General features: G+C 41.3%; 1 protein-coding gene across 18 annotated transcripts in view; it reads left to right on the top strand.

The window, feature by feature from the left end:
- Positions 1 to 14,398, top strand: part of ANK2 (ankyrin 2) — a 355,749-nt gene that overhangs the window by 90,439 nt on the left and 250,912 nt on the right. For 11 of the 18 annotated variants that reach the window (XM_037393755.1, XM_037393719.1, XM_037393773.1 and 8 more), the window contains exon 1: positions 13,156 to 13,271. The exons of 2 other annotated variants lie outside the window; for them this stretch is intronic. In XM_037393755.1, the coding sequence (XP_037249652.1) occupies positions 13,191 to 13,271 (81 nt within the window). In that variant the 5' untranslated portion in view covers positions 13,156 to 13,190. Of the gene's footprint in view, positions 1 to 13,153; positions 13,272 to 14,398 lie in introns of those variants that run through there. 5 more of the 18 variants (XM_037393573.1, XM_037393599.1, XM_037393847.1 and 2 more) reach the window with 1 other exon arrangement.

The following is a 14,398-nucleotide window of genomic DNA, read 5'->3' on the forward strand; positions in this document are numbered from 1 at the left end:
GGAGGTCACCTTTCCTGGTCTTGCACTAATGTAGATTTCAGAAGTTTAACTCTTGCTTCTGTGGGGAAATGTACACTTTCCAGGTGATGGGTGGGTTCAAGCATGGATTTAAACAGAAAACTAAAGTTTTGCTTGGAAGAATACTCCGATAGCATTTTTTTTTCCCCTTGAGTCTGTTACATTGCTGCTACTGTGGAGTGAAAGGGTTTCTATCACATAACTAGTAATTTCTGAAAAGCTTTCCAAGCCTCTTGTCTGAGAACTAACTCTGGTTTTGTACTCTCCTCCATTTCCTATAGTAGGTGTCTCAGACCACAAAGATTTTTTTACTTTTCTTATGGGCAAACTTATCTTACATCTTGTTCACATCTGCGAGATGACCTTAATCTTCCAGAGCTTTGTCAGATTAATATTTCACCAGCACTGGATTTGTATTGTTTTATTTTTTTGGGTTTTTAAACTGAGCTGAGCTCCTGGAGTGCAGCGGAGGAGTCTAACCTGCCTCTGGACCCCGTGCCTATTTTGCAGAACAAGGAAAAGATTTCTTTTGATTGCCAAAATGATCAGATATAGTGAGTTAGGTTTGTCACAATGCATCCGTCTGGAGTGTCTGTGTGGGCAGCAATCATACCAACACAGCTTTTGGGGAGAGCGTTTATTGAGGAAGATGATGTGACAAACCTTTCCAGTTGCTGTGAGTGGCCGCTCCAGACATGGCTGGCTCCCCAGAGTAGGCCTTCACCCTGTGGCATTGGCTCCAGAGTAAACAGTGCTCTGCAGGCTGTCCTTGCTTTTCGCTGCCAAAGTTTCCCTATTGAGACAGGGAGTTAAAAATAAATGCATTCATTTCTTTATATGCTTTGGCTTAAGATACTATAAACAGAAAGATTATTCTAAGATCAAATGTATTTAGGCCGTTCACAGGACAGCATGTGAAGGCAAGGCCTATTTTAAGGCAGAAGAATATTCAGTAGTAGCCATTTTACTTTTTTTTTTTTTTTTCTTCTCTCCTATTGCTAGAATGATTCATCCTGTTATTCACTGTGGGTGTGTTAATTGCCACATTGTAAGAGTAGTGCCATCTCCTTAAGGTGAATCTAAGAGAGTAGGACTGCTACATGCAGGGTATTAGCAATTTCTTGAGAGGAAGTGTCAGCAACAAAAGATAGTCTCTTCCAGTGTGTTTCAAAAGTTGAGCTCTGTAGTGGAAAGTATGTTCTGATGTTAAAACTAGCGTTTATACTTAAGGCTCATCATTGATTTGATTATTAAGTATTATCAACTTGTAAGTTGGTTTATATTGTAGGTAAGTCCTGCCTATCCAGGGAAACTTAGAAAGCTGATGACTGCATTTTTTGACAGAAATGGCAAGACTAGAAAATAAGAAAAAAGCAGTTTAATAAGTGTTTATCGTCTCTAGGAATGAACAGCATTAGTTTCTTGTATATTTGAGAATTTTGACCTAATAAGATTTATTGTTTAGAGGTGATTAAATGAGGTGAAGAACTATGCAGATCTGATTTTTTGGGTTTTTTGTTTTGTTTTACACTTTAATTTGCAGTATAGGTAACATAGCCCACAGGCTGTTACATAAGGTTATTTTATAATTACACCACTCCAGTGTGCATTTTAAGATTATCCCAGTACAGAAAAGCACTTGGATGTGATTAAATGCTTCATTGAATTGAAACTTCACTAGATGTTGTACTCTGAGGACAGAGCTGTAAAAAGGCCATCTGAAACTCAGTTTCTTCTGTGCAATTTGCCAGTGTAGCTCAGAGCAGCCTCTGGGACCTGCGGGTTCTGTTTTGTTGACCGTAGATGACTGAGGCATAGAGAGTGCTGCCTACATCAGTTTGCTACAGCAGCAAAAAATCCCGCCACAGCCTGGGCCAGAGTTTGTCTTCAGTGTAGCAGTCAAGAGCAAAAGTGAGGACCTGTACTTATCTGTGCACCAAATCTTTCGTCTGAACACAAAGTGAACATTTTAAGTGGTACTCTTCCCTAATATTCTGAAAGTAGTTATTCTTAAAATATTTTTTTTGCAAAGTACAATACCTGTGGGTGAAAAAAGGAAGTACTGCTGACTTTTTAAATGTGTATTTCATTGAATACATATTGGTACAGTTCCAAAGAGTATATTTTCTAACAAGATGGGTTTTCAGTAGAAGAGTGTCAGATTGACGTGCTGAAGTGATCTTTTACATTAAGGGAAGAATAAAATCTCTGTTAAATGTTACTCCAGTTTTTGTTGCTAAATATATAGACATGTAGTTTTTCCCTTAAAGTTGGAGGAAGTATTTTTTCACTCAATGCAGGAACTGTCCCAGATATTTTAAGTAAAACACTTCAAAATGGAACATTGTGGCAGGAAAAAAAGGTGTGCGGGAAGATGCTAGTGTAGTCAAGCATGGAGTGGGAGGCTTTTTAGGGGAGAGCTGTCATTCAAGGTCTCAGTATTTTGTGATGCCGTGATTATATCTGTTAAGAAAACATCAGGATTTTCTCCTGCAGCTGTTAGCCTTTGGAACTGTGGCTTGGAGGGGGACTCATGGTGAGTGCTCATACACTTTCAGTCCCATTTACCACAGAGGCTTACACAGTATTACTTCCTTGCTCTTGGGCCTGGAGAAACAGGGCTGTGGAATAGCTTGAAGGAATCTATTATGTAACAGTAATAATAATCACTGAAAATAAAATCTCATGAAGAGCAGTAAAATCTTATAAAAGATCAACTGACTTAGCAGATCTCCACTGCTACTCAGAGCTCAGTACTGGAAGTGGCTGCCTTGTGCGTCTGAATTATTTCCTTTCCTTGTGGGTGGACTCAGATTGCTGTTGTGTCCTGTGCTAATAATTCTCTCTTGAGTTCCCAAATTCAGTTTATTATAGGATGCATTTTGTTACATCCCTGTGACAGTGTGGTGTTTTCATGGGGTTGGTGTGTGGAGTTGAGCAACTGGATACAGCTTCTTCACAGCCAGTTGGTAAGCTCCTAGGGCAGGGGTCCTCAAACTTTTTAACCAGGGGCTGGCACGCGGATGAAGTGGCAGGCAGTCATCTGCGGCTGCTTGGTTTCCCCCCCCAACCCCCTGTGGGGTGGGGGTGGGTGGGTTTTGTAAATACCGGGGGGCCGGATTGAGGACCCTGGGGGGCCGTATGTGGCCTGTGGGCTGTAGTTTGAGGACTCCTGTCCTAGGGTGTCAGGGATTTGTTCTAGTAATGATTAATAAAAGCTAGAGGAGCTGGTGTCAGTGTTGGTATTAATCCAGAAGAGCGTGCAGTTCCTCATCTGCCCTGTGGAATATACGTTCAGTTTATTAACCTTTTCTTTTCCTTCTGAAATACTTAGTGCTGGCCCTTTCCTGTTTTGAACAAGTTTCTAATGATGGTTTTGATATCAAGTAAAAGCAATGTACCTAATGTATGAGATCACTGAAAATGGCAGTGACTGTCAAATCAGAATGTCTTGTGCTCTGATCCTGTATTATGTTAGAGTCCTTACAAATTTTTTTCCTATATATATACACACTTAAAAAATACACTGAAAGGACTTAACTGAGAGTGTTGAGTTAGAAGATGCTTTTGCACCCCTTGTTTGACCCAGTCATGTATATACATCATGATACAGTCTTCAATTACACACATCCACAATAATTTGTCCACCAAGTCCTGCTGTATTCAGTGCACAAAATAGATGATCTGCATTTAATGAACAGCTATTCAATAGCTTGTTCCCTTCTTGTTGTTTGATTTGTGGCCCTAGGCCTTATTTACAACATGTTGTTCAAACCTCCCTTTGAAGACAAAATTATTATTCCCTTGGGGGCTCATCTATAGGGCTCATCTATAGTGCTCATCAAAGTAATATCCAGAGTGTTGAAGAAATAATGAATTGTCATTACATTTCTGTTAAGTGAAAAGACACAATTATTTCTATTGAATAGATAGGATGCTGAAAGAGATAAATGATGTGCAAGTTTTTGCTGTGTTTGGAGCCTTAGCTCAGGAAAATGGACACTTCTGTTATTCAGTGTGTTCCAGCTCATGGATTGAAGTTATAAACAGTCCTTCTGACTTTGATTACACCTGGAGTTTTTAACCCTTTGAAGACAAGCTCACAAGATCTCTGATAAGCATCCAGAAAATGAGAAAACTCTCTGTGAACAGCTAGTTTTTAAGCATCTGTCTTGTATGAAGTATGATGTCAGGGACAGATGTAGCAGCATGAACCCTGTTATCTGGTGTGAAGCTCAGTTGCCCTAGCTGTGAAGCCACCATCTTGTTTCTAGTCCTACAGTGCCCTACACCATGTCTTCCAATTTCTCTGAAAACATCTGCAAATCAGGTAACAGATGCCCTCACCCTGTATCTCTTTGATACTGTGGTGTAGTTATCTAAGCCCTGACTGAGCCAGGTGGTTCTAGTGAAATAACAGATATGCAATGATGTGATTAGACTGTGTAATGCATTAATACAGGTAGAATTAAGGTTACACGAGTACTATTGCTATTTACGTTTCCTTACTTCTAGAACAGTAGACAACTATCTGCTCTTTCTTAGTAGTAGCAGCAGTAGCTTCATGCTCTGTAGGTCAGCTGCTACATAATTTGTCTAAAGAGTTTCAAACCATTTGCTGATTATAGACCTTGACATTTTATGTCATCCCTGTTGTGTGTGCCCCCCCAGCCCCACCTTGGAGGACACTAGCCTTTAGGAAGCACTGACTGCTTGGTCTGTTTTTCCCCTTTTCAACTTCACAGTAGTTTCTCTGCTCCTCCTGTGCCACTGGTGCCATTCCCAGATTCGTCCCTGGTTCTGCTGCCCCAGTATTGGCAATCCTGTTACCCTCTTTGTACTTCTTAATCTGAAGCATGTGGATGTTAAATCTTTAACAGCTGAACTCTTTCAGATGAACATTTCAAGTTCATCTTGAGAGACGCTGTATAAAAAAGCCTCCTTAAATCACAAAGGTGGAAATTTGATCAGAATATTTTACAAGAAAATAAAAACAGTACCTAGCAAGAGAAGGCTGTATATAATAATAATAATTACCAGCTATACCTATAATAAGTTCAATTGTAGAGGCTCATTTGAGTACCTGGCAGGAAAAAAACCCATTGTTCTTTATTTTATTACATTCTGTTGAAAATATGACACAGCTCTCTTGCAGTTTGTGCAAGTTAAATGATACAAGATACTGTATTTTATAGAACCCATGACAGAAACATTTATTCTAATTTTCTTCTATAACTGATCTAAGATTTCATTTCTGGTAATCTTTAAGTTGCCAGATGAACACAAAAGCCTCAATTCCTTTACTCCAAAATAAAACATAACTTAAGAATTACCCAAAGAATATAAATTCAAGGCATAGGAGAAGAATGCTTCTAGCTAGAAAGTGTTCATGGTAAGTGTCTGGTTACTATAGCAATCGCCATGGAGCACGTGACCAGCATGATAATTGCAAGGTTCTTAAGAGCCTTTTCTCTTGCATAAGTTTCATGTCCTCTAAACAGAGGTGTTATGTGAGGTCACATACACTCAATTGTAACTACCAGATGGATGGATAATGCAAACGATCAATTTGCAGCTCCCACTGGGCAGAAAATGATGCGTTCAGTTCATAGATTTTAATTGGTTTGATATACAGCATGCTACAAGTGCAGAGAATTTCATCTCCACAGCCTATAACGTTTTTTAAATCTGCATTTTGACCATCAGTTTGTCTGTCAGTCTTTGCTGCGTACATGTTTTATGGAGCGCTTCAAACTATGCAGACAATCACAAGTCTGCAAAACTTGGCTGATAATTATAATGCAGATAATGCTAGAAATACTGTGTACTCCCAGCAAATAGGAGGTGTTAATATTGAAGGACAAAGTAACCTAGTGTTTCATTAAAATAACCAATTGTTTTAAAGTTAAATCTTTTAGACAATTGCTTTATTTTTCTAGTGAGTTTGGTGGCTTGACATGAATGCAGTCTTTCTAGCAAAAAAAAAAAAGATAGTGTCAAATTTGTGTACTTTATTACTTTTTAATGGGTATTTGAATAGGTAGTCTGAGATTTATTCCAGCATATAGCACTGCTGATTTGACTTTCATCAGTATTTAAAGGCTGTTGAGAATCACATCTAGAAAATCTTAAATATTGATAGTTCTTTTGCCACTTCCATGGAATGACACTTTTCTAGAGGATAGAAGCAACAAGGGATAGAGCCAAGTGATTAAAAATATATATATACACACACATTTTAAACACATATACAAGTTGTTGACAGCATCAAACTCAGATGTGAAATTTTCACAATTTGGAAATACCTTTGAAAGAACCACCTTTTCTGTAATACATATTTTCAGTATTACTGTGCATCATCAACTATGGTATATTTGACTGATGATAAGACCTTACTACATGTTGTTGCTTTACACAAGAACACACAGATGGGTATCATCTTTGTTTTGAGATTGCTAACAACAGATACTCAGCTGGGGAAATGAGTCACCCAAGTGTATTTGCTACAGGAATATTTGCTGTCTTTCTGCTGTGTGGAAACCAGCTATGACAGGCGTTTGTGCTGTGCCAGTGTTAGGGGGCTGGAGGAAATGAAGAAAGTGCCTACTCCAACCTGGTGTAGGGAAAGAGGCTTGGTTCTCACTGCTGTCCGCCGCCAGGGTGCTGAAGTCAGAAACAAGGAGTAAAATGGAGCTGGGATTTTTTTATTACTTTATTGGGTTTCCTTTTCAAACACGATTTATTAATAGAATGGAACAAGAAGTCAGATATATTTCTTGGAAGATGGCTTTGTATATCTTGGCCATCTTACTGTCGTGAGAAGATTCCTTACCAGGGCAATTATAACTGTGCAACATAAATCCAGATTAAAGACAGACCACTTTGTCACATATTTGAGATGCAAAATCTGTAACATGCCAATATTTCTTAAACACGGTATAACAGATGATTTTAAATGGAAAACTATGACGCATTGTTGGAGGAATCTGCTTTTTAGGAGGTTACAGCCAGAATTAGTAGAAACAAACAGACCCACGTCTTTGGTCACTGTGCCTTTTTTGTTTGTTGTTTGGTTTGTTTTTTTTTTTTTTAAAAAAAAAAAAACAACAAACCACTTGGTAAGTTATAGTTTGGGCAAGAACCTCAACTTATCATAATGATTGTTCATCTTTTTGTCTTCCTTGGCCCCACCCTCAGCTAGGTAGAAGAAAAAAATAGGGCTGTGTCCAGCATGTTGCTTGAAGTAGCAAACATTTGGAATGGGAGGTTCTGCTCAGGTCCCTTAATGGAGCCGTCTGGATTCTCAGCAGGTTGGGGACCCTCCGGTACTGTACCTCAGGTTTCTGTTTTGAGCCCTACTTGGATTGACTATTGCTGTGTGCCCTCAATCAGACACAGGTAGCCAAGGGTTCATGGCCATACGGTTAATCTGCTCAGGGTCTGTCACCAGTAGTCATTGACAGGTGGCTCAACCATTGGCCTTTCATTGTAGTCCTTCTTCTATGCTGACAATTAGAAGATATGCTGGGGAAGATGAAATTAAAATTGATGTGAATTGACTAGTTAAATAGTTTTATTGTTTCATCCCCTCTGTCAAGAGATTAATCCTTTCATACCAAGGAGCACATAGAATTGAGTGAAGAAATTAGATTGTATCCAGTTTGAATTAAACAAAGTAATAATAATCTTCTGTGGTCTCTGAGTCTAAAGTTTTGCATATTAAAAGCCCTGCCTGCTACTTGCATAAGGACAATTGTTATATTAGTGGGAGATATTTTTGTGTTTAAATGGTAAAGGTTGGCTAGGCTGTATTAAGTTAAAGAACTAATATCAGGGCCAGGATTTCACTCAGAAATTGACACAGAGTAAATTATGGCGGGGGGGGGGGGGGGGGGGGGGAGGGAGTGCCTGCCAGTAAAAAGGAATATTTTGGTTATCTGTTGAGCAGGATAAAAATATTTCTTTTGGTCTTTTTGGTTTTTTCCTTGCTTGCATCTTTGTTTCTCTGCTACTGATTCTGTTTGTGCTCCTTTCATTGAGGAGGAAACAAATAGAGATCAGTTACATAACTGCATAAAAAGTCTCATTTCTGTGATGTGTGTTATTTAATTTCATCATCATAAAAATTGTTTGGTCAGACTTTTTGGTGTAATTAACTAAATGCACACATTAACTCTTTCCTATTAGAGTTTGGTTTAATGATTTCAGTGGTAAACCGTAGCTGACTTTTTCATCCACCTCTCATTCACTCTACTGTTCTTCTCTTATCAGAGTGGGACAGATGGAAGCTGAGGGTTCAGCTCAAGGTAACCAGCAGAAACTCCTGTAGGGGCAAGTCGATAAAATCCCAGATGATTGTCTGTGGCATACAGCTGAACAGATACAGAGCACTTAGTGCACATGATATTTAGAGGATTTTTAAGGGTTTTTTTTGTGGGTTTTTTTTTTTTTTGGGGGGGGGGGTTGTCTTGTTGGTGGTTTTTTAATGTTTAATGCTAAAAATTAGGAGCAGTTGACAAAATATAGGTGTCACCATTTTAAGAATGACAATGTTTGCATTACTCAACTGGAACATCTGAGTATTTTAATGCCTTTAATGAATACCAAAAGCAAAGCACTCTTCAAACAGCTGCAGAATCAATGCTCTGTATTTGTAGTGTCACAGAACGGTTGAGGGGGAGAAGGGGTCTCTGGAGATCATCTAGTTTGATCCCTGTCTCAGATCAGAGTCAGCTAGGGCAGGTTGCTCTATTTCTAAGGATGAGAATTCATAGTCTATCTAGATAATCTGTTCCTTAACATTTAAAAGTTTGGTGTTTTTTTTCACCCACTCCTTCAGTTTAAATGGAATTTCTTTGGTTTGTGCCGGTTGTCTTTTGTTCTGTCACTGGGCACCACTGAGAAGAGCAGCCTATCTCAGACTTCTTTACTGTCTCCCATCAGGTATTTGTACGTATTGATAAGATCCCTCCAGAGCCTTCAGTTTTGAAAATGTGGAACATGAAAATGTTCTGACTTAAGGATTATTATTGTATAGATAGCACAAGTGCAGAATATGAAGTAGGGTCAAGGTGTAGAAAGAGGTCCTAGTTTAACTATAAGTTGAGTTTCTAGTTTCTGTTGTTTGTTGTAATGGTGGGATTTTAAACATCTTGAATGGATCTGCTGCTGTTGGATTCGGTGGGAACACAGCCGGCCTTGTAGGATTAAGTTTTTCAATTGTGGAAGTAACCAGAAATGATATCATAAGGATTGACTCCAGAAAAAGGTGATTTTCTACTAGGAAAGCATGACTTCTGTGACAGAAAAGGGGATGCTAATGACTGTCGGTGTAGACGTGCCTGAGCTAGTTGTAAGTCTGGTAGCTTACACAGCTGCAGTGATCCAACTGCATCATCACAGAACTCAGTGCAGGCTAGTGTCATCTGCCCACAGCTGTAAAAAGAACATTTTTCTTTGGCTTTGGTTTACATTTGTCTACATGAGTGTGTTTGGGAGTGAGGGTCCTAGATCTGGAAAACACCCAAGCAGAACTCAGTAATGAAACCCTTTCAACTGCCTGCACTTATCAAAATTAAAGGGATTCATTTAATACTGCTGCCATTACTGCTAATGTGCTACAAGAAGCTTATGGCAATGCTTGCGGAGAGACTGGCCAGCACTTTGCTGAAGAACTTTAAAGGAGTTGCTTCATGCTTTTGTTGCATAACTTCTTTTCAGCTCCATAAAGTACATTTAAGCTGGGATGGAATGTCTTCATCACATCTGTATGAAGGGAGGTAATTGTATGTTGTTAACTGGAATGTGATTCAGATGTTGGGTGGATTAAGACACTTGAGCTAAGCCTGGACTTCGGTGTAATGAATACAGGCCTCAAAACAACGTAACTGACAGGATATATCCGTGGGAAGTTTCCACATGCTAATCTACCTGATCATCTCGACCCTCATTCATGGAAACTGCCTGATCATAAATTACTAGCCAGTTATCCTGCACTAGGGGTTGATAGGTGCAAGTTGGAGATATGATATTCCTTTTATAAACTGATGAGGGGCAATTACATATGTGACTGCAGCCCTCTGTTTCAAACGAGTTAAAAATTATTTCCTATGTAGTTCCCTATATTAGAAGTTTGGTTATGTCTACATTTTATTTTTCCAGGTAAGAAATTTTGCTTTGCAAAGGAAATGCAATTCACATTCTATAATATTTTTTCCTAACTGCTTTAAATGACAAAGAATGCCTTCAGCAGTCTCGAATATTTAGAACTTACTAGTATGTTTGGCCATTTCTTTGAGACAGTTCTGTGGTTATTATACCTGAGCTGGTGCAGTTGTTAGACCTATTGTCAATTCACACCAGCTGTGATTCCCTGCTTGGTTAGGTAAGGCTGATTAGGTTTCATGCTGGATTTCTGGGATGGTGGGAAACAGAGAGCAGTGATATGTTGTTACTGAGCAAGAACATTTGTTTCCTTTGATTACACCTAAAACTGTGTTGCCAAAGGTGAATGCCTAGGATTTGAGGACATGACCTAAGAGCAGTTAAGGTTAACGAGGTTGTCATCCTTCAGTAGAATTGTACCTGTGAGTTTGTGATGGCTATGTAGCTCTTGTCAATAAGTATTTAAGATACTTGTCACAATAGGCTTTTCCAGTATTTTGTTTGTGGGCGCTGTTGCACCACCATACACTTGATTTTGCAGGGAGTGGTGTGGCAGTGCAACTCTCATGTACTGATAGACAAAAAGAAAAAGATCAGGTGAGAAATACGCAGCTTCTCGATGGACAATTACAGGCTGGTTACTTTAACATAAGGGATACTACTGTGCTTGCAGTTTAGCTTTCTAGCTACCTGCTGCTTAATTCCCTTTATATTTTAACTGTGGCACGGATTTAGGTGAAGATGGTGTACTAAGAACTACAAAACTTACATAATGGAACTGAAAATCCTTAAACTGTGTCTTCCTCACTTCTTCCTCACACTTTACAGCCTGCAATTAGCACTGGCTGCCTCCCAGGGTACTGGCCTTTTGCTACTTGTGGTGATTCCCAGTGAGTTCTTCCTTTCACGAGGCATCAAGCCTTCAATCATAACAGTCTCTCAGGAAAACCTGCTCCTTTTCTTGGATGTCATGGAATTCTCCTGCAATCCTGTTTCGTTATTCTTTTCCAGCTTGAAGACCAAACTAAACATAGAATTAAAGAAGTAGTAGCAAGTCCCATCTCTTCTAGGGACGGAAGGAAAAGCACTGGGTTTGGCTGAGTGAGATACTGTGTTCTTCATCCCATTTACAGTACTGTGCCATCACCTCGGAGTTTTCAGAACAGTCATGTGTGACTTAAGTTGTCTTTGTATTTACATTCAGAAATATCAGTGGTTTGGTTTTTTTAATTTAATTTTGCAAGAAACATTATTTTAAGAATCATAAATAAATCATCGCCACATCAACAATCTGCCTTAACCCAAGGATCAGTTCTTAGTGGGATTAAACAAATGTTCAACAGAGAATGTGAAAGGCTTAGTTTTGCACAAACAAATTTGTACAAAATTTGACTAAAACGTGAAAGGGGAGGTAACCTCTTTCTTTAAAAACAACATTTGTGCGCGGAGTAGGTTTCTTTGTAATTTAGAAGAAAACCCACATCTTTACAGGTTTCACAAATGATTTCCATCAATGTCTGACACTGATAAAAAATGACTGTTGTATGTCTTCCCCAAAATACTTGCTGTGACTGTGACTGCAGCTCTAATTATGGTGTAACAGATGCAGTGTTGTATAGCACCCGCCTTCAAGATTTGTAGCTCCCTTTACTTTTAAATGAGTTATTTCTCTTTGTAGTGTAGAACTTACTACTGCTAGCAGTAACAAAGAAATCACTTTTAAAGTAAAAAAAAAAAATAAAAAAAATAAAAAAATAGGGAGTGTCAGATTGTTACACTGCTTACATTGTTTTTGTGCTGCAGATGTTCATTGTGTTAGCAGCCAGCGTGATCGTGGGAGAGCGTATTCATGCCTCGTTGGGTCCTTTCCACTTTCTCCAACTTCTCCTCTGCTGAGTAAGCAGTTAAAGTGACTTTTTTCTTTTGTTCCCCAGCCTTGCTACTGTTCAGGCAGGAGGGCAAGTTACTTGGCTGTTTTGTTTGGTTATAAGTGGAATGGTACTTTCTTTTTAACACGTTACCCAGAAGAAAAGAGAATACATTTGTGATTCTCACATGCATTTACATGTGACTGTTGCTGCGTTGTTCTCTCAAAACAAGGAGGGGGTTATTTATTTTAGTAGTACAAACTATTGCCTTATGCTGTGCCAATCACGCTGCCATTGTTTTAATACTGACAGTGAATCATCTCTTAGACGTTACAGTTGCAGCCAGATGCCTCGGTGGTGTGTATGGGTTTCAGGATGAGGAGGGCAACACCTTGGGCCACAGGGATGTCTGGGAAGTGCTGTCTTTCCTTCTCAGAGCGCAGCCAGGTCCGGAGAACCACTGGTTGACTTCTCAAGGGCTGTTCTGTCACATCTGAGGAAGGAGGACTCAACCCTTTCTTCATAGAAATACTTTCTGTTCAGAGCATCCTCTCTCCACAAATCTTTGTTTCTTGGGTCCTCCATTAAAATAAAGCAATTAATGAACCTCTGCTCAACAAGTGTGCCGAGCCAGGGCCGCCTGGCCTGTGATGTTCATTCTTTCTGGCAGATGAAATGGAAGCGCGTAGTGTGCTTCTTTGAACAAGACTTTCAGCTTCGGGGAGCTTGTTTTGAGTGGGGAGACACAAACTGGGCAGATGCCCCAGCCCTGGCACCGCTCAGGGTCAGGAGCGAGGGGGTTCTGAGCAACCTGACGGAGGGGAGGACCCCTCCCTGCTCCTGGCGGGGGGTCGGACAGGGTGACATGCCGTGGCCACCCAGCCCATGCTGGGCTGCTGACAGCGCTGCCCCCTCCCCGGCACCCGGGGGGCGGCCCTCGCCGCGCTCCGGGAGGGGCCGCGCCGCCGCCCCCCGCCCCGCCGGGCGTCCCCGGGGGTCCGCGGGGCACCGCCCCGCCGCCGCCGCTGCTGCCACGGCAACGCCGCTGCGCCCGCCCCCGGCGGGTCCCACCCTCGGCAGGGGCTGGGCGGCTGGAGGCGTCCATGGCACGGCTCGGCGCCGGCAGTGCCGCTCGGTAGGATGAACGAGGAGGCAGCCCAGAAGAGCGACGGCGGGGAGAAGTGCAACGGCGGCAACCAGAGGCGGAAAAGACCCAAGAAGGTGGGGCCGGGCGGCGGCGCGGGCTGGGGCCGCGGCTCTCGCCCCCCGCGCCGGGCAGCACAGGGGTGGGGGGGAGCGCAGATGGAGGGGCGCGGGGCGCGGCACCTCGCACGGAGCCAAGGTGTGCGGCGGGCCCGGGGGGCTTTAGTGCTGGTGGTGGCAGCTGGCTCGGCAGCCAACCTGCTGGCACTCCGCAAGCGAGGGGGATCTCCCGCTCTGGACGTTGCTTCACCATCTAATTCAGTTATCGCAACGTTATCGGAGGGTTGTCTCTTGCTTTTTTCTTTTCCCCTTTCTCCTTTTCCCCTCTGGGGAAACAGCTCTCTGTTTTGTTCAGGGGAAGTTGGTTTCATTAGGCAGCCGGTGCCTCTCGCTGCGGATTTCCCTGTGCTCCCCTTAAGAAAGAGGGCAGTTTGTTTTGGCAGAAGAAATATAAAACCTGCACATGATGGTGTGGACTTGTGTGCTTCTGTCACTTTTTCTATAAGCAATACAGATGCAGGTTTATAAATCTTTAGTTTACTTTTCCAGAAATGTTTCTTAGATTGGCTTATGAACAATCCTAGGGAAATCCGTTGCCGGCTTTTGTACCACCTCTGGTAATTCAGTGATGCTAATGAAAAATAATGGGGTAAAAATGTGACTTGTCCAGCCACACCCAGTTTCCAGGGGACTTTCTCTGTGTGTCCAGTCTCTGTCATAAATGGTTGATTTGCAAGGCATGGTGTGCCCGCTGCTTCAGCCCCCTGCTTGAAGGAATTTCTTTTAAATGGCTTTAATTGTAGGCAACTATGTATTTTTGTTTGGGTTTTGTCTCCCCTTTAAGAGGAAAGATGTCTGTGCTTCTGCATAATTATGACATAAACTGCTTTACAGTTATCACCCTCCCCCCTTTTTTTAAGATTAATTGGTGTAATGTGAGTTACCCACTGAATTATGTGGGACTATTGCAGGATGAGGTGAAATTTAATCCAAACAGGGTATATTCACTGATGAATTCTTCAGTCCCTTATTTTGCATAGAATTTGCATCTTAATCAACGTTGGTGTATGAGCAAGACAAATCGCTACACATGGAAATAATTCATAGAGCTGCAAACAGACACTTATTCAGGGACTTTTGCAAGG

Source organism: Falco rusticolus, chromosome 1 (assembly GCF_015220075.1).
Source record: "Falco rusticolus isolate bFalRus1 chromosome 1, bFalRus1.pri, whole genome shotgun sequence".
NCBI classification, from domain to species: Eukaryota; Metazoa; Chordata; class Aves; order Falconiformes; family Falconidae; genus Falco; species Falco rusticolus.